Genomic DNA, 21,294 nt, shown 5'->3' with positions numbered 1-21,294 from the left:
TACGTGTATTTCGGGAGTGCGCGGGAAGTCACACACGCGATTGGCCCTGTGCGAGCGGGGTACGTGTATTTCGGGGTACACGGGAACTTTCACACGTGATTGGCCCTGTGCGAGCAAGGTACGTGTATTTTGGGGGTGTGCGGGAACTTTCACACACGATTGGGCCTGTGCGAGCGGGGTACGTGTATTTCGGGGTGTGCGTGGGAACTTTCACATGTGATTGGCCCTGTGCGAGCGGGATACGTGTATTTTGGGGGTGCGCAGGAACTTTCACATGTGATTGGCCCTGTGCGAGCGGTGTACGTGTATTTTGCGGGTGCGCGGGAACTTTCACATGTGATTGGGCCTGTGCGAGCGGGGTACGTGTATTTCGGGGGTGCGCGGGAAGTATTAAACGTGATTGGCCCTGTGCGAGCGGGATACGTGTATTTTGGGGGTGTGCAGGAAGTTTTACACGCGATTGGCCCTGTGCGAGTGGGGTATGTGTATTTCGGGGGTGCACGGGAAGTGTTACATGCGATTGGCCCTGTCTGAGTGGGGTACGTGTATTTTGGGGGTGCACGGGAAGTTTTACATGCAATTGGCCCTGTGTGAGCAAGGTACGTTTATTTCAGGGGTGCGCAGGAAGTGTTACACGCAATTGGCCCTGTGCGAGTGGGGTATGTGTATTTCGGGGTGCGCTGGAACTTTCACATGCGATTGTCCCTGTGAGATCGGGGTACGTGTATTACGGGGGTGCGCGGGAACTTTCACACGCGATTGGCCCTGTGCGAGCGGGGTACTTGTATTTCGGGGGTGCGCTGGAACTTTCACAAGCGATTGGCCCTGTGCAAGTGGGGTACGTGTATTTTGGGGTGCGCAGGAACTTCGACACACAATTGGCCCTGTGCAAGCGGGGTACGTGTATTTCGGTGGTGCGCGGGAAATTTCACACGCGATTGGCCCTGTGCGAGCGGGGTATGTGTATTTCGGGGGTGCGCGGGAAGTCACACACGCGATTGGCCGTGTGCGAGCGGGGTGCGTGTATTTCGGGGTGCGTGGGAACTTTCACACGTGATAGGCCCTGTGCGAGCGGGGTATGTGTATTTTGGGGGTGTGCGGGAACTTTCACACACGATTGGGCCTGTGCGAGCGGGGTACGTGTATTTCGGGTGTGCGTGGGAACTTTCACATGTGATTGGCCCTGTGCGAGAGGGGTACGTGTATTTCGGGGGTGCGCAGGAACTTTCACATGCGATTGGCCCTGTGTGAGCGGGGTACGTGTATTTCGGGGGTGCGCGGGAACTTTCACACGCGATTGGGCCTGTGCGAGCGGGGTACGTGTATTTCGGGTGTGCGTGGGAACTTTCACATGTGATTGGCCCCGTGCGAGCGGGGTAGGTGTATTTCGGGGGTGCGCAGGAACTTTCACATGTGATTGGCCCTGTGCGAGCGGGGTACGTGTATTTCGGGGGTGCACGGGAACTTTCACATGCGATTGGCCCTGTGTGAGTGGGGTACGTGTATTTCGGGGGTGCGCAGGCACTTTCATACGCGGTTGTCCCTGTGCGAGCGGGGTACGTGTATTTCGGGGGTGCGCGGGAAGTTTTACATGCGTTTGGCCCTGTGCGAGCAGGGTACGTGTATTACGGGGGTGCCCCAAAGAATTGCCAGTGTATGTCCTCTCAGGTGTGCCCTCTCCCCCTCCCCAGGGCCTGCAGGCAGACACCAACAAAGGGGTACACACTGCACCCCTGGCCATGCCCCACAGGCAGCCCATCCACCCAGGCGAAGCCCCCAGCCAGTCCACATGTCACCACGCACATGTGAGCACTGACTCATGTTCCCCAGCACCCCCATCAACCCAGCAGTGAGGGGCACCTGCCAGCACGCCCCGACTCAGGTCCCCCAGCACCCCCATCCACCCAGCATTGAGGGGCACCTACCAGCAGGCCCCGACTCATGTCCCCCAGAACCCCCATCCACCCAGCATTGAGGGGCACCTGCCAGCAGGCCCTGACTCTTGTCCCCCAGCAACCCCACCCACCCAGCATTGAGGGGCACCTGCCAGCAGGCCCCGACTCATTTCCCCCAGCACCCCTATCCACCCAGCATTGAGGGGCACCTGCCAGCAGGCCCCGACTGATGTCCCCCAGCACCCCCATCCACCCAGCATTGAGGGGCACCTGCCAGCAGTCACCGATTCATGTCCCCCAGAACCCCCATCCACCCAGCATTGAGGGGCACCTGCCAGCAGGCCCCGACTCATGTCCCCCAGCACCACCATCCACCCAGCATTGAGGGGCACCTGCCAGCAGGCCCCGACTCATGTCCCCCAGCAACACGAAAGGAAGCTGCACAATCATGGGCCTCATGTGCACCAAAATACCACAGCACGCCACCCAGTCTTGATATGCAATGATTTCAACAATCCACCCCACACCAACATGCCTATGTCAGGCCACAAATCAAAAGTCAACCCTGTACATCAACACATTTCTGTCACACACACACACTGTTTGCCATAGATTGTGTAAAACCACATTTTGACATGCATGAACCCAATGAGCGAATCCCACACATGGAATTAAAATATTAAAATGTATTATAAACAAAATCAATGTAATGAAATGAAAGGCAAAAACATAATACAAACATGAAATGAAATGCATGTCCAAAAATATGAAAAATGAAATGTAGATGCAATCCAAATATATCCTAAAGAAAAATGGTCCAAATTCTCTGTCCACCAAAACAAATCCAAAGGAAACGTAAAAATCAAATTCCATTGCCCCATGGTGAAATCCAAAGAAAATGTACACATAAATCCAAAGTACAACTATGTACTAGCAATTTTGAAAGGGTCCTTGAGCCCAACAAAAGAACTGAAACCTATGTAAGAAACTACCTAAGAAATAACTATATACAAAATTGTGGGGCATAGTCCAATCACCCCAAAAGAAATGAAAACGAAAATGAAACCTACCACTAAAAACTATTTACAATGGCGGCAGGCTAGTCCGACGGCTCACTTTCCGATGTCCCGGGCCAGGGCATGATAGAACTCCTGGTCAATGTCCTGGAGGCGGTCCTCTTCCATGGCCCAGAGGGTTCGCAGGGACGATGCCATGTTGGACTCCAACTCCCTGCGAATAGCCTCGAGGCACTCAGCCCGCCTCAGTGCCCTGACCATTGTGAGCCGTGCCTCTTCCGCCCGCCGCTGCTCTGCATCTATACGCTGGCCCAACCGCAGCCACATGGAAGACACACCCATTTCAGGGTCCTCCTGCCCTCTGGCCAATGCCTGCCCCTCTGATGTTGATGGCCCTGTGCCATCATTGCTCCCACCTAGAGCCTGCTGCTGCTGTCCATCTTCCCTGGCCGATGATGCCTGCACATCCTCCATCTGCTGGTCTCCAGTGGTTGGGGTGTCCACCCCTGCTGGACCGCTGACTCCCGACTGTGACGGGTTGGTCGGGCCAGGTCCACAGGGTGCCCTGGTGGAATCTGGGCTGGAAGACGGCAGGAGAACGACTGGTGCATAGTCTCCACAGAGGAGGAGAGGTCCGCCAGAGTGCGTGACACATGTAGGAACCCACCAACCAGTGCCCCTCCCAACTGTGCCATGTCTCAATGCTGCTCTTCGTGATGGCGTGTGTGCTCCCCCCAGGAAGCACGCACGTCATCATGAATGACATGCGTGCGCAACGTGACACCAATCAGGACGGAGACCATACGTTCATGGGACTCCTCGTCCACAGGTAGAGGAGAGGCAGATGACGTGGGCCTCCCCCCTACCTGCGGACGGGCCTGGGAAGGGGCATCCCTGCTGGTGCATGGTGGTGCAGTCACAGGGTCATGGACAGCGACATGCACAGGCCCCTCCGCGGTGACCTGTGCTGCCTCCTGACCCTGGCGCTGGACTGCACCACTTGCACCAGTGGTACTACCCCCAGCAGGCCCCATGTGCAGCTCAGTAGCGGGCTCCTCCTCCTCTGTGGAGACCACCAACCTGGATGTCTCTGCACCGTCTTCCGCCATTGCAAGCCCCTGTGGGGGCTCACCCGGCCCTTTCGCTACAACCGTAGTGGCAGACGTGGCACCAGTCCCCTCTCTCCTGGATGATGGCAATTCCTGGGAGGGTGGCTGGGCCTTGCGTCGCCACCTGGTGGGGGCATCCCCGCCGCTTAGCTCCACAGCGCCGTCTCTGCCCTCTTCTTCACTGGACGCTGCATAGAGGGAGACATAGAACATAAGCATCAGGGTACTGTACAATAGTCCCCTAGACAGGAAGCAATAATACATGAGTGGCATTGTCAAACATCAATTCCATCCTGCCCCTGCACAACACATGGGTGAATGCACGCAACACACATGCAGAAACAGGCACAGCACATGTAATCAACATCAGCATCCATGTACAATGGCCTCGGTTAACCAAAATGTTGCCTTAAAACTCACATGCATCATGGCTCATACTGATCCCATGCACACACATCACTGGAGGGTCATGCATCATGGCTCGTACACCACATACACGGTGGATACAACGGTGACCGCACTGCATGAGTGAATCTACACATCGGCACGGACATGTGTCATGCATCCATGCTGTTTCAAAGTCACACACACACTTCTCAGACACACACACATGTGCACCATACATGTACATTGGAGCAGCACCCATCCCTCACCCCCCCTCCATGTCCAAGAACATAGACTGGCATGCATTCATGTGTGCATTCCGCATACAGCTCCCCATGTTGCATTGTAACACATGCACCATCCATGTGGTTTACACATTACTGGTCTCACATGCATGACCATGATGTCCCTGCACACACACATCCATACATGGCCTATGTCACACATACAGGCAAGTATCAGACTACCAGCACACTGCAACATGCCCTGTCTCACACAGCAATGCTTGGCCACTTACCGCTCAACTCCAGAAGGGTCTGCCTCTGAAGGATCTGGGTGTGGAGCGTTGGGCCTATGCGTTCCAGGACCCTCATCTGGATGTTGCTCATGCTGACCCGCACCCTTCTGCATCCTCTGCCTTCACGAGGCACCGAGCCTTGTAGATGGTCCTGGACCTGAAGTCCTCCCAGCGCTTCCGGACGTACTTGATGTCGTGGGTTGCCACACCATCCGCGTTGATGGCAACAACTACGTCCTCCCAGATCCTATCGCGTCCTTCCTTGTTGGCGCGTGATGTTCCGAAGAGGGCATCATAATGCCCCAGGACATGCTCCACCAGGACACAAACTTCCTTCTCACTGAAGCTGGTGGCCATCTGCCTCTCTGGCTGTGGGTCGCCAGTGGTCTTGGATGGTGACCCCCGAGGCAGGCGTGGGTGGGCAACTGGGTCCTGGGGCTGGGCTGTGGAGCGATGGTATCCCAGTCGGGAGTCTTCTGTTCCAGCAGGGCTGGACACAGCAACTGGACCCCTACAGATGGCTGAAGTGCAGGCACCAAATAGCAGGGCACTTGGGCAGCAGGCAGGCAGCAGCAGATGGCAGGTGGGAGCGTGCCCGGGGCTCTTGGGGGCAGGAAAATAGCCTTTTGGGCAGGAGCGTGGTCTTCCATGTGTTTTTGTGTGGCCAGCTTGATACGGAGTGAGTTGGCACGTGAAAAAAGTGCACATCAGCGTGAAATCCGAGGAAAGGCCCTTAGCGCGTAAGCGCATCTAGTGACGTTACGCACGCGGGCGTTTCCCTCATGACATGTGCATAGTGGTTCAGTGCGTGAAAAAACTGCATGTCCATGTGTGAATGCATGTAATCCGAGGAAAGGGCATACGCGCGTAAGTGACACGATGCGTGCGGGCGTTTCCCTCAGCACGGGTTAAAGGTGAGCGGTGCCAGCAGTTACTGTACGTGCCTTTTGTGGAGACCGACGTGTGTCTTGCTACTTCGTGTTGTTTCGCGCGCCATCACAACTTCACAGCGGATCAAGGACGCATCTCTTCTTTTGGCGGGGGTTTTGGCTATGCGTGTTTTTCATCATCGTGCTAGTCTGACGGTGAGTCGCGCATGCTATTTTTCCCACTGCGGGTGCCCCTGTGTATTGCATACCCATTTCCGAGGTCATAGTAGCCTGCGTGTCCCATGCGTACTTGTTTTTCGTGTTCCTGGGTGCCACTGCGTACTGCGGGAGGTTAATTCCACGCATGTAGGCTGCAGGGGTTGCGTGCACGGTTTTACTGCAGTTTTGTGGTGCCTGAGCGTTGCGTCACCCATCACTACATCACCGGAGTAACATACAGCCTCCAGGTGCAGGGGTGCTGTTAACATCTTGCATCCCACCCCCTTCACCCCAATTGCCCAGGGCAATTGTGGTGTACACCTCCCATTGGCACTCCTCCATCTGTGCCGGCACTACTCCATCTGTGCCATGGTTGGGAGGCCACCAAAGGTGAGGGGCGCCTCAGCTGGGCATACTCCTCGTGGCGGGCGTGGTCAGGGATGTGGCCGGGTGACCAGGGAGTAGGGGGACTCCAGGGTGTCCAGGGTGGCTGCAGAGGGGGAAGAGGCAGGGGTGCGCCACTTGTGCACGATGTTGCACCATGTGTCAGTGCAGTCATGCCACCACCCCCTGTGGTTCAGGGAGATGCAGCCTGTGCATCTGGCACTGGCGACCGTGTGGCCCGGCAGTCCGTTTCATCGACTGCCACGGGCCCAAGGGTAGTGGTAGCTGAAGGTGCAGCTGTGGACACCACCACCCAGGCTCAGGGTCTGCCAGCACAGGCTGCGTTGGCACTTGAAGAGTTCTTGGAAGATTTCCAACAGGGCAGGAGGCAAACCGTAGGTGCATGCAGGGCTGTTCTGACCGAGACACGTGTCCCTGGGTCAGTAATGTCATCTGCTACCCCGACCAGCCGGGCGTTGGCAAGTGCAGGGGCTGATGCAGCCAACAACACCCCGGTTGTGAGTCTGCCAACCAGGACAGTCGCGGTCAATGACCCTGCCACAGCGGATGTTGCTGGACTTCCTCGTGGACTACGTGCGGGACCACAACCGTGACATGCTAGTGGGGCCTGATTGTCAGACTACGGCTGCCCACCGTGATACCCACTGGAAGCAAGTTGAGGAACACGTGAGTGCATTTGGCCATGAGGTGCGCACGGCGCAAGAGTGCAAAAAGCGTTGGAATGACCTCAAACGCAGCGCTAAGGCTAAGCGTGCCTCAAATTACAACTTGACTCTGGTGACTGGCAGTGGGCCTGCACCTGAGGAGGAAGACCTCACTCCGCACAAGTCACTCATTGCAGAGTTCTCACCACTTGAATCGGTCGAAGGAGTGGGCGAGATGCCAGACTTTGATGCCCAGTCCAGTGAGTGTTGCTGCGTGTTTGTTGAGGACATTTGTGTTTTACTTGTGTGCTGTGTTGTGGATGAATGCCACTACATGTCATGCGTACATGGTTCTGATGTGCAAGTAATGCAATGCTTCACTGATGCATGGCTGTTCTGCAGGATGGTGGACATGTGGAGTGGACGGGGACTGACCGCATCACCACTATTGCACCCTACTCACATGCTGGTCAGCAGGATGCCCCTCCGGTCCATGTTCCAGCTCACTGGCCCTTCTGCATGTAGCCTGGAGTGACCTTGCTCTCAGCCCTGGGACTATGTCATAGCATAACTGATGTGCATGTGTCCTCTGCCTGCATGCGGGTACTCCACGTAGGCATGCTCCCTTGCCCCTCCACCCCCCTCTGCACCCCTTTCACCTTTGCACTGGTCTGCTTCAATTTTGCCATTGAGTACTTGCCTGTTAATGCGTCCTGTGTACATGCTAACTTCCATCAGCCAATCTGCCAGACATATGCTGTGGGGTACATCCTTTGTACTTGATGCAGGGTGTCTCACTTGACTGTGCAGTGGTCAGATGCCCCACAGGGACATGAGTGCCCATTCATGCTCCAAGTGGATTCCATGCATGCCCCTATGTGTCCTTGACTGGATGATCATTGTAGTATGTGTCTAGGGTGACCTACATTGCATGACATTTCATCAGCCTTCCCATGGCCACTGTGGCTCAGTCCTGCGTCGCACACATGTTTAGGGTGTGACAGTCTGTGTGGGTCACAGGCCTCAGCCTGTTTCATGGCCAATGACTCTGTCCAACTGGTGTAGTGTCTTCTTCACACGTGGGTGTACTCCGGAGGTTTCATCATGTGTCCTGCTTACTGTCCCATCATCATCTGCTGTGTTGTCACTGAACTCACATGCTGCAATTGATGTTAGTCAACACTGTCTGTCAATACACAGGTCTATTGTCATCGTTTTGATACCATACAAGGCATCCCTGCATTTGCACTTGGGGGAGGGGTGGTTTGCTTGCAGCCATGCTACCCATTGCATGCACGTTGCACGTGATGGCTGAAGTTGACCTTGCACTGCCTTCACATTTTCTGATACACATCATGAAGTACTGTACATGTGGATAGTGAGTAATGTACAAATGTGCTGCCCTGCATCGACCCACTTCAGAGCGATATAACACCATTTCACAGAAGCAATGTCAAGGTCACCCAGCATGCATGGCAGGTTCTCTTTTGTGTGTGACATGTCAGCTTCATGTGTTTGGTATTGTGCGATGTCTATGTGTGTGTGTGTTGTGTGCTTCTAACATTTAGTGACCTTTTTTCTCTCTACTTTTCCGATGATTATGCAATGGAGCCAGAGGATGGTGTTGTCATGCCAGGCACAGGGTTGTTATCACTACAGCAACCCGGCACAAGTGGGGGCCGTGGGGTGGTAGGCCACAAAAACCCACATGTGCTACAGTCCATCTTGTCTTTGGCTGGCAATGAGTCCAGCCCTGATGACCACTCTGATGTCCATGTCGAGTTGGATGTGCATCAGGTCCATATGTCAGGGGTGAGTGATTCTGATGTGGGCACTCCTCTGTCCGTGATACCTGCACTGAGGGGTCAGACAGTCTTGCAACCTCTGCCTGTCGTGGATCGGGACGCAGGGTCCCCCTCCACCCCAGTCACTGATGTGCCTGGGCCATCATGTCGATGGGGGCATGTAGTTGTGCAGCCGCGGGCGGTGCCAACACAACGAGGACACCCGGTCCTTGGGTCCCACAGGTGTCAAGCCCAGCAACGTGGTCACCGGACGCAACCGCTGTATACTGAGTGGGAGCAAGACATGACTGCCAATTCTGAACACCAGGGGGCAGCAATGGAGAAAATCGGTGTGAGCATGGAGCGTGTGGCCCAATCCGTGCTCCCCCCTGCTAGGCAGGTGCTTCTCCAGCATCAGGCAGCATGGTCCACGGCCCGCTCAATCAGGCTGGGCATGGAGGCCTCAAACAGGGCACGCAGGCTGAAATGTCTCTGCGACAAGCAATTGCTGCCCATGCAAAGGCACACATGGAGGCCCTGAGGGAGGAATATGCTTCCCTCAGATCCACTCTGGGTGTCCTTCTGATGTCCCAGAGGGAGCGGTCAGAGGAGAGGTTTGCGCAGCTTGAGCATACCATCTCGGCTGAGCTACATGCTTGCCGGGAGGTGCATCAGTTGTCCAGCCAGGCCTTGCAGGCGGAACTCTGTGTTACACGTGTTACCTTGCAATAGGAAGCACGCGTATCACGTGAGGTTCTGCATGCAGACCTACATGTCATCGCCGCACAGAACCAGGCTCACCCATCCGGCAGACTTGCTGCCGACGAGGGAAAGCTGTGGCTAGGCGTGGTCAGGCTCCTGTGCCATGTCCTCCTTTCCAGGAAGAGCCAGACTTGAACGACAAGGTATCCCCCAAATAGGTCGAGCTGTGCCGGCGTTGAGCCTATGGAGGTTTTTTTTTTTCCTCAACATCATCGCATGTGGGTGTTGAGCAGCACCCTGTACCTCCCCCCTCCTGGGTGCCTCCCCCCTGGGTTGTATGTGGGCATTTTTTCTTTTTCTTTTAGTTTAGTTAGTTAAGTTTCTATTTGATAGTTAGTTTAATTAGGTAATGTAGGTTTTTGATAGTTAGTGTAATTAGTTAATATAGTTTAAAATTGCTTGTCTGTTGTTCGTTCATGTGACGGTGTGGTGCTTTGTGGCTTTTGAAAGCATTCACTGTCTGTTCCAGCTGGTCCCTTCAAGCTTGTCTCGTGTATGTGTTTGCAGCTTTGGGTCCTGACTCACATATGCCACTCCTGCTTCCCTTATCCATGGGCTCGCAAGGATGGTTCGGTGTTACAGCCTATTACACAAGGGCTTTGGACTGTCATATCTGTGGCATGTCTGCTGCTGTACTACTTGTGTTGACACCCCTAGTGGGGATGATAGGGGTGATTTTGACCACAGTTCTTCCTTTGCTAGATGTGTGGTTTCATGATTCATGTGTGCATTAATTGCTATATATTGTGTAGTGTGTTTCTTATCTTTGCTGTACATGTGCTTCATGCAATTCATGCTGTAGACAGTGGCTGACACACTTTGTCTGGGAAAGTTGCACTGATGGAGTGATTTCTGATGTACGTTTCTGACATGGTCCACTCATGACATGCCTGAGGAGACAAACACAGGGGGATGAGCCTCCATACCACCTTTCCCAGCAGACATGGCCCATTGGATGTCTGGAAGCTGGCCACGTTTGGTGGTGCAAACATGCACATGTGTGCGTAGGCAGAGCCACAGGGATTGTGCTCATACATCATACAGAAGCTGACGTGTTTTAAGCAACTCCAGGCAAGGTGAGCAGCACAAGTGGGCCACACCACAGCAAACCGTCCACCAGGACAGTTGCACATGCATGCTAAGTAGCACCACTGACGGTGAGCTTGGACAGATATTGGTGTTGAAGCACACATTACAGCTAAGATGCGTTGGTGGAGTAATGGGTAGTTGATGGGAAAGTTGTTAGGGGCACATGCAGGGGCAATGGCACATATCCTCCGATCCAACATGGTCCATTGAGGCAGTTGTGTTAGCCATGTAGCGTTCCAAGACATGGAAAGAAGCAGCTCACAGAGACAGACAGTAAGGGACAGACTTGTGTGCAGTGCATTTCATTTACAGGTTTGAATTACCACATGCACTACCTACTTTATTTAGGTTATGCTGGAACACAACTTGTACTGAAGTCGTACCTTGCAAAATGTGTCTGGATGCTTACCCAGGGAACATTGGATGTTGTGTGAATCTTGACACATTGGTCTTACATTTGCCACACACCCACCGGCGCATTACTTACTGCATTGACTGTGAATGAACCATCACAGGGGGAATCTTACGTATGGGTACGAAGCACCACACCAGATAGTTTGTAGAGTATCTTTTTTACATTGGGGCATGCATGGTGGTGTGTGTGTGTGTTATGGGCACGCACAGATTAGTGACTCTGGCTCTCTTTGCAGCATTGAACTGCACATGTTACCGGACCTGAGAGTGTGCAGCTAGGAGGCCAGCACTCACCCCAGAGATAAGTTTCTCTTTGACTTCAATTTGAGTAATTTGGTACTATGCGCATGATGTACACATTTGGTCTGATTGTGTATGTGTTAATGTGATTATTATGTTTTTGTACATTCCCTACTTTCCCTTGTCAATCCTACTCCCCTCTCCTGCCCCTCATTCCGGTTATCCAGTATACCAATGCCTGTCCCGACTGCATATCCCTGACCGTCCTTCCCCACACGGTCTCAGAGGCCTGTGTGAGTTTGACCTCTCAGGCACCCACGCCACGGTGGGGGTGGTTGGTTCGTGCCACTCCTGCGCCTGTACACGGGAGCTGTGACAGTACACATCAGTTCATGGTGCATCATTCTATATTATGTACCACACATGGTACACATCCTGTTGTGACATTGTTTTACTGTGCTACCTTGGTTGTTCCATCATTGTGCTAGTACTTGCGCTTTGTGATGTACTGCTACTTCAAGTCATCTACTGGATGCTCTTCTGGTTTGTTTTGCTGCCTACAGGCTTTTTGCTTGGCTTCTGTGTTGGCCTGCTTTGAGTTCTCTTTGATTTGGTGTTTTTGCAAGTCAAGGTGGCCTCTAAGCGTGCTGGACACTTTTTACACACAAGGTGGAAGATGCAGACAAAGGGGAAGGGTGATCCTGTGGCCAGGTGAACTTCAAGGATGAAGGCTACATACCCCATGCACAGTTGTTCAGTGGGTCATGGTGATATGTGAGGGGGGGGGGGGTATTTTGTTGTTGGACAGTTGCCTTGCCCCAAAGTGTGATGGGCACCCTGACATTGTAATTATGGTATCCTATGTACATGATGTATTCTGCTGATCAATGGCTGTTCATGTGTTGTGTTTACCTTTCAGGTGTGAGGGTATAGTTGTGGTTTGAAATGCTGGGGTGTACACATGGGCAATGTTCACATGTGATGAGGACACTGATGGTCACTTGATTGCACATGCATGTATTGAGTGCATGTCCCTACTGACACACACACTTGCACTATGATCCACAACGTGTACAACCACCTTTCCATGTCCACATGTGCACACCGTTAGCCTTCTGGAGACCACTGTGTCCCTGCAGCACATGATCTATGACCATTTGTGGATCCTGTACATGCAGGAGATGGACACAGCACACGTATTATGCAGTGTTTATTTTGCTGTGCACATGTGCATGTGAACAGGCATTCATTGTTATGTTCAAGCTACAACTGTTGTTATGCATTTGGGTATGACTTGCTTTGTGTGTGAGGTTGTTGGTCAGTCATTTCATCTGATTCCATGTCAGGCATCATTGTCTGATGCCACTTTGTATTTTTCACATGTCAATGTGTACATTATTGTTATTGTGTTGGTGTTTTACCATTGCTTGCCATGTCATGTTGTGGTTTTGGTGGCTTTGTGTGACATACCATTGATTGTCATGACCTGTTTTGCAGGTCTGTGTGATACACACCTTGCATGTGTACCTTTTGGTCACACAGGATTGGTTAGGTTTGAGTAGCTAGGGATGCACACAATTTGGCACTTCCATGGCAACATTATCAGGGTGGTAAGGTTGTGACAGTTGACTGTCTCTTTGTCATCATTGATTGTCACCTGGTATGTGCCAGGCCTGTGTGCACTCTGCAGGGGTGGGAGTTTAGGTGAAAAATGTGGCCACAAGCTGGGTCCAGGCTGCCTCGCCACTTGCCCTATCCCCTCCCATGGGCAGCGCCTGTGCCTGTGGTTGGGGATGTGGGGGCACCACCATGTCCACCGGTATGCCCTGCCATGTTGCAACATTGTGCAGGACACATGCTGCCACAATGATCCTGCACACTACTGGGGGTGCATAGAGTAGCTGGCCACCAGAGTGCTCAAGGGAGCGGAAGCGTGACTTGAGCACTCCGAATGTGCGCTCCACTGTGTCCATGGTTGCAATATAGGCAGTGTTGTATCTTACCTGGGGTGGTGTGGTGGGGTTCCGGATTGCCGTCATCATGTGGTTGCTCAGAGGGTAGGTACTGTCCCCTGGAGAGGTGATAATGGTTGTGATTATTGGGGTTTGTGTATTTGTCTATGTGTGACATGCATGCATGTGCACGGTTGTTTGTACTCACCTAGGAGCCTTGTGTCACCATACTGCCCAGCTTCCAGGGCCCGGCTCAGGGCCGACATTCTGTATATGAAACTGTCATGGGTGGAGCGAGGGTGGTTTGCATAGACAAAGGTGATGATTCCCTTGACATGGAATGTCAGTGCTTGCGGTTTCGGTAGATGTGCTCAGTGGCCCTAGGTGGGCGTAGGGCCACATGGGTGCAATCTATGGCAATGAGCACTTTTGGGAAGTGTGCATCCTGTAAAATTCCTTGACAAGGGCCTGCCTTGTGTTCTGGGCCTGTATATGTGCCTGCGGACTGAGGGGCGCGCAGTCATGATTGCCAACACCTGGTGTAGGCAGCGTGACTGCGTGGCCTGTGAGACCACCCCCACTATGCCAGTAGTCTGCTGAAATGACCCAGTTGCCAAAAAAGGCAGGACATTGAGCACCTTCTCCAAGGGGCTCAATGCTTGGGAGCAGAGGGTGGGGGATGCAAGTTCATCTTCCCACTTCCTGATCAGGTCTAGGATGATACGAGATGGAAACCTATACCTGCCGTAGACCTGGTCGTCAGGCATCCCAAAAAGGCTTCTCCGGGGGGAATAAATGCGGGCCCTGGCTATTCTCCTCCTCCTGCGGTGTCCCACGATTAGTGCTGCGACAAATGGGGCATTCATCGTAGCGGTATGTACGTGTTTGTTGTTTGTGTGCGCTTTTATACTGTGCGCGGGGACGCTAACGCCTGCCTTCCTGTGGCAGACTTGTTGATGCCTGTGCGCGTCTTTTAGCGTGCGCTTGTTTCCCGTATTCAAATCCATGAATACGAGTTGTTCGTGTGCGTGTGGGCGTTCCGTGTATTTCCCTGCAGTACTTCCCCAGTTATGCCTTCTTTTTCACGCGTTGTTCCCCATTCTGTGCTTTACACCCCGTGTCCCACCCCCTTTTTGGTATGTGCGCAGACGTTGTGCGCTTTTCCTGTGCGCGTCGCGCACAGCATTCCGGATGTTGCAATGACGTGTGCGCCCGTGTGCATCACGCATGGGTTTGGCGCACATTCCGAGAAAAACACGCGCAGGGACTTCCATGAATCGCTTCCTTTTTCACGCTTGCGCCTGCTTGCACCAGCTTGTGCCACTTTTTTCGGCGCACCTTTGTTCCATGAATCGGTACCATAATGTTCTGAACAACATGCAGCAGGGTTGTAATAATTTCACAGCAACCCTCCATTTGTTCCATACCCTAACATCCTCCAGCACCACTGCATCACTTAACACCCTGTTACACACACAGGTCCTTCAAACTTACTTTTGTACTTTTGGGACAAAGTGTGGCTCTGCACCCACATTCCCTTACCTTTGGTAACCCATGTGAGTCTTGCTCCTTTCTGCATATCACACCTCTCTTTCCTCTCCCTCCCCTTTACTTTCAACAGGCCTTCATCCCACTCCACAAGGCAACTCCTGGACAACCCAAGATGGACTTACCAACATACACGCTTTCCTACGCCTCAAAACCTCAAAAGGTACCAGACCAGTAGTGACACATGGAGCAAATCTGTATGCACAAACTCCTCTACTCAAATACTCCTAACAATCTGTCCTCACTACCATCCGAACATCATGCATAACTTTGTGATTAAATCACTCCACTATCTCATTTGTCTCGAGATGGGATATAGCCATCTTGTGGTGATCAAAACTCCTTCATTAACCTGGATGTGAATTCTATCCCATTATCAATAAGTAGCTTCCTCTGTCACCTTTCCCTTGAATCATTTGGTCCAGGAACTCAACCACTGCCCTGGAGTATGCCTCTTGCACAACCTTAGTTTCCTACCCACTTGGAGTCCAGATCAACCGGCACAATGACATATTTCTTCATGCCTCCTCTGCCCACTAATGGACCTAATTTATCCCTGGCCACAAACAGCCTCAAATGTTGTAAAAACATCTTCAAAATCTTGTCAGCCTCACAAAACACAGTGCCATTTTTAACTAATTCTTCCACCTCACTGTCTAGACCGGCCATCAAAAGTCTACTCTCAGGCGCCATTTAGTCTTGGTCATGCCTGAGTGATCATCATGGTCCAATTCCAATAGAGAGTGCCTCACACCATGGAGTGGCATGAGTCTTCCAGACCTCAACACTTACCCCACTAATGCACTAAGCTCATTTCTAATTCAATGTAAGGCATTCAAGTCGTCCAAAATGGACCGATTCTCACTGTCATTCAGCAGAGCATCTCTAACCTCGTCAGGTACCTCAGTATCCTTCCATTCTTGTTCTTTGATTGCTCCACCACGAAGAGCAAATATCTCACGGTCGCATCTTTATCTTCTATATCACTTTCAACACCTTCATAAAGGCAGCTGTAGGTAGCCCTACAAAGGTAATATGCAACAAAATTCTCCTTTCCCAGCACGTATTCCAGAACAAAATTGTGTCCTTGCAGGGCTGTGACCAATCATACATTCCTATGAGAGTCTAGGCCCTTCGAGATCAAAATACAAACTAACGGCTTATGGTCATTGAATACTCTAAACTCTCTGCCACATCGAAAAGCCTTGAACCTAGATATTGCCCAAACAACACACACGGCCGCTTTCTCTATGACTAATATCAAATCTCAGCCCGCCTTAGAACTCTAAAGGCAAATGCAATCACTCTCTGGCAACCATTATGTTTCGGAATTAAAACAGCTCGCAACCCAAACTGCTGGCATCAGCCATAATGAAAGTTTTACACTCTGTCAAAACTCCACAACGTAGGAGCATTTCATATCACACTTTTTAGCCCTTCAAATTCCTCAGCACATTCCGAGGACCAGGCAAATGGCACATTTTTTTACACAAATTCTGATATTTTTACACCTATCAGCAAAGTTTAAAACAAACTTTATTTATTTTTTAAGAACGCCTAGTAACGACATAACATCCTGCTTGTCTCTAGATGGAGCCAGAACTAAAATTGCCCAATCGAGACTCCCCTTGGGGGCTAGACCCTCTGCACTCAGTTTATGCCCTAAGTAATCAATCTATGCACTCCTAAAGTGGCACTTTCTCTTCTGTAAAGTCAAACTTACTCTAGTAAGTTTTACAGGGACCTTGGACAACGTACAATAATGAAAAGTAAACGAAATTGGCAAACAAGGACGGCGAGACTCAGCGCAAGGACCTGAATTGTATATAGTGGTGTGAGGAGCGCTGCCAGGTGAGTGTGGGTGTGGGGACTTGCCAAGTCCTCCACCAATAAGACAGAACCAAGTTGTTTTTACAGACACACTGCGCGCACACACAATATAAATTGCAGTTGGTGTATGTTTATTTCCCAAGAAGGTTACCTTCTTAATGCTCCACCATATTTCTTCCTATTACCAATATGTCATTGTGAAAATACATGACAACTTTTATCTGCTTCAAAACAGCATGCATAATCCACTGTAAAAATGATGTCGCAGATACAACACCAAATGGCATTAATTTGAATCTGACGGTCCCCTCCTTCGTGATGAAAGATGAGTAGTCTCTGAGAAATATGACATGGTGAAAGACAGAAGGTACTTTTAAGGTACTGAAACCGTGGCACCAACAGTCATACTTACAAGCTCTCCTATGTTGGGAAGAGGGAACTTGTTGACTACCACACAGTTCTACAACTGTCGGTGTCCAAACAAACCATCAGACTCCGTTACTATTTCTGACCACAACCTTCAGTGAGATCCACTCTGGGGCCTCCACTGTCTCAATAATCCCTTTGCTTTCAAGCCTCTGAATTTCCTCAGAAATCTCTTTCCTCAACGGAATGGGTACACATCTGCAGCTTGCCCCTATGGGGAGGAAGGATAGCTCAGGGGAAACGCATTTGTCTTGGAAGCAATGCAACCCAGTACAACACATGTTTGAATCCTGATCCTGTGCTTAAAAAATACTTGTTGGTATTAAGCGCATTATAAAAGAACAATTAGAATTATGGTTATAATGCCCTCTTTAAGGCCAATCCTGTGACAAAAGACCCTCAGAGTTTCCCACTAACTACTTCTTCAAAACACTCTACAGGCAAGTTGTGACATTGGGAGATAGCGGGTGTATTTCTTGGAATCTTGGGATTAATGATGATGCCCATGTCACCCTCTTCATACCACCCAAGTAAGTTGTCCCCTTTCTTTGACACATACACTTTTCCTTCTGTACTCTTCTGCAAACTCACCAACAAGGCCTTACAATACCCTACTATATCAATCGGTACAACTCCATGGGCAATAGCCTTGATTATGGGTACCAAGTCTCATAACGCTTTGGTGTAATCAGACCCTGAGTCTATTAGCATGCACACCACAATACAAATTAAATAATAATAAAGATCTTCAACATATGAAAAAAGAAACTAGTTAATTTACTTAACTTACTGTCACCATAGCAACGCAACGGGCCAACTCTCCACGCGGCTTCAGAATTTGATCTGTTTGTGTCTGTAATGACAATCTGGGCAACAGGTAAATGTTCTTTGTATGTTAGAAGGCCTGTGTCATTGGCCCTGTGAAACAAAAGAAAGCATGTATTTACAAGTTCATGTGACGTTTGAGAGGAATGGGGTGTGTTCACAAAAATGCAAAGCAGAATTGTAGTACTGGTAATGAATGCATTCCAAACATTGTGACTTCAGAAGCCGGCAGGGAAATAATAGAACACATTTCTCTGCATTCAAGAAATAGCTATTACATTTCCCAGCAACATTCTTTTCAACAAGATACACTTTCTCTCTTGGGAGCCTATTTTTAAATGTGCATCCAGTGACAGGCAACATCTAATTTAAGGCAACAAAGTACAGCCTGAAAAATTGAGTAATGCTTTCTCTTTTAAATAGACACACAACTCACATTTACATTACAACAAATGCATGGTCATGCTAAAACCTTCCTTTTTCCAAAATGTGCTAATAACCTGAAAGACTTTGGTAGGGTTCATCATTGCTCGCGATAATGACCCTTTAACAAAATACTCTTCCCTAACTTATGATGCAAGGGTGCACGTCATAATCCTACGATTAGGAACCCAACATCAATCTATGGGGCTGATTTACAAAGTGTTTTAAAATGGAATTGTGCTATTGTAATGGGGTTTTGTAAGTCAGGCCCTATATGGCAACCTAATGTGAAGTCCACAAACCAACAACGGGGTGTTAACCATGAAGCAAGCAAAACTGATGCTTCTAATATGGAGACCTGCCAACGTTTGCGGTAAAGCAAAGGGAGGTTTCTGAGATGTAAAGAGGGAGAATTACGTTTGAACATTGTCATGAATTGGGGTGGGAGTATTTTAGGAGCGGACATACCTCTATACCTGCATACCTCTATGCAAAACATTTTATAAAAACTAGGCACTCTCCAAACCAAAACTGTATGAAAATGTGTGTGGTACGCTGTTCATTTTCTAAACAGAAGGGAATACATAAAAATAGAATATCCAAGAATAGCGAGGGTTAAGTATGAAAAACAAGTAATGTTTGAAACAGCAAGAATTATCGGCTACCTAATAGACAGAGAAATCTAAATCAGACCTACAAATAATTTGCGGGGTAGAGTAAGTGTAAAATAAAGTTGGCTTGTACTATGGTCAACCTGGGAAACATACTGTTATTGCAATCAATTATTTTAAAATGTACTTAAAATGACAGAACACGGTGCACTACTTTACAAACCCCAATGCGATTTTTTACATATGTTTGTATTCTTAAATGTACCCTGCTGGAGGCAGTGGATCCAGTTCCCAAGATGGCTCCCTCCTTTGGACCTGCAAAGGTCCTGCTTCCAAATTCCTGAGGTACCTCAGGGTTGATTTATGCTGTAGATAGAAATGATGGACCAGACAAGAGTCACAGAAATGGGAAGCTAGCCCCTTCCCCACATCTAGTATCCCCCCTTACCAATACCACATTAGCCTCTTCTATACGCAATACCTTCAGCAGTGCAGAAGGAGGAATTAGGCTCAACACGATCAGGGGGGCCTAGCAGCATGACTGCAAATGTTTGTAATAACATTACTGAAAGCAACCTTATTCAAAACGTATCTGGACAATTTACACAGTGGGACATGTAGACTATAGATCACAGCATCCCATGTTTTAGTGAACATCCGGAGAGAAAATGTGTGTTAATCAACTAGCACAATTTCTGTATACTGTATATTAATAGACTAGGGAGGGCTCTGCCTCATTTTAGGCACTAAAGCATAAGGCCCTGCAAGAGAGGAAGGAGTAGAGGGTTGTTAGTGAGATAAAGGAAAGTCAGATGTAAAAACAGTCGCTGTTGATGGGTGAAGGTCAGAAGTACCTATTTCCAGAGTGCTGTTCTGTGACAGTGTGTTTGGCTTTCACACTGGGACATGGTTTTCCTGCAGAAGGTAAAACCTAATATCTGATACATTACAATGTTCTTGGTCTAGTTTAGCCAATGATGTGAGAGCATGTTATATGTTCTAACGGGGTGGGATGTATTTTAGCTCAGTTAGTGTTAAGTTGAAACTGAAAGGCTCTGTTGAGGCGTTTATGTGCAGTGTACAGTTGGAGGAGAATTTAGAGGGTAGTGGGTTTGTTTTGAGGAAAAGGGGCAGACAAATGGAGAGTGTTTGAAAAGGCAGGAGAACATTAGGATGTCATCCAGTAGAGGATCACATGCCATTATCAGATATGATTCAAGGGGCCATGCCGGTTCCATCCCTGTTCAACTGGTTATTTGTTGTAGTGTTTATTTGATCCTAGTTCAATTGCATGGAGTCTGGCCTCTAAGAGTGCATTCTCCTTATTAATTTATTTTTTTATTTTTTTATTTTTAATGAGCACGAGAGATTCTGCTTTCAAGGTAAAGAGGAGCGACGGCATTCTGGCATTTGTAGGTCAGGGAGAGTAACTTGTGTCTAATTCTTTGTTTGACCAGAAGCCAATGTAACTTTTTTCTATAGGTAGATACATGATCATTCCTGGTAGGAACCATATATATTGCCCTGACGGCACCATTTTGTGCTGTTTGCAGGTGAGCGAGATTAGATTTCAAGGTGCCAACAAGCAGGTTATTACAGTAAACAAGTCGCAAATTAATTAGGGCGGTAGCTAAAAGAGATCTATTTTTGATGCAGAGGTATGCCTTAATTTGATACATTAACTTGATAATATAGCCACAAGAGGAACGCACAATTGAGGCATGTTATTTCATTGATAATTCAGAATACAATACCACACCAAGAGTTTTAACTGATTTACTGACCGGGATACTGTTGCCTGTGATAGAGAGACAGGAATAAATAGGGTAAATATTCTTCAAGTGGGTGCTTGTGTCAACAATGAGAAGCTCAGTTTTCTCAGTGTTAAGCATTAAATAATTAAAAGCCATCCAAGTTTGAATGTCATAGTTACCTGATAGCTTAAAGAGGACCTGGGTGTCATCTGCATAATTAGCATATTGGACACCCAGGTCATCAAAAGTAGTGTTCTAATGTATACATTAAACAAGGTCAGGGACAGACAAGAACCATGAGGTACTCTGCACATAGAAAAGATAGGAATGGCTTTGGCATCTTTGAAAGCTACTCTTGAGGTTCTAGAACTCAGAAAGGATTAAATCCAATCAGCTGCTTTTACTGAACAGTTAGTGATGTTGAGCAGCACTTCATGTAGGAGACAGGTCCTTAATAGTCTTCACAAGAGAGGTATAGGCGGGTGACTGTTAAGTTAATATATTTTTGGATATACACAGTAGCTGTGATTTGGGCAATGGTTTTGTGCGGGTGGTAAGTTGAATACACAGGTTCTACC

General features: G+C 49.5%; 1 protein-coding gene across 2 annotated transcripts in view; it reads right to left on the bottom strand.

Annotated features, from left to right (window-relative positions):
* The window catches only part of LOC138489128 (contactin-associated protein-like 5), a 1,755,478-nt gene that overhangs the window by 185,422 nt on the left and 1,548,762 nt on the right, over positions 1-21,294 (bottom strand). For both annotated transcript variants that reach the window (XM_069616764.1, XM_069616763.1), the window contains exon 15: positions 17,894-18,021. In XM_069616764.1, coding sequence (XP_069472865.1) covers positions 17,894-18,021 — 128 coding nt within the window. The remainder of the gene's footprint in view (positions 1-17,893; positions 18,022-21,294) is intronic.

Source organism: Ambystoma mexicanum, chromosome 9, assembly GCF_040938575.1.
Source record: "Ambystoma mexicanum isolate Mex_15411 chromosome 9, UKY_AmexF1_1, whole genome shotgun sequence".
Lineage (NCBI taxonomy): Eukaryota > Metazoa > Chordata > Amphibia > Caudata > Ambystomatidae > Ambystoma > Ambystoma mexicanum.
This window is presented reverse-complemented; position numbering and strand designations above follow the sequence as displayed.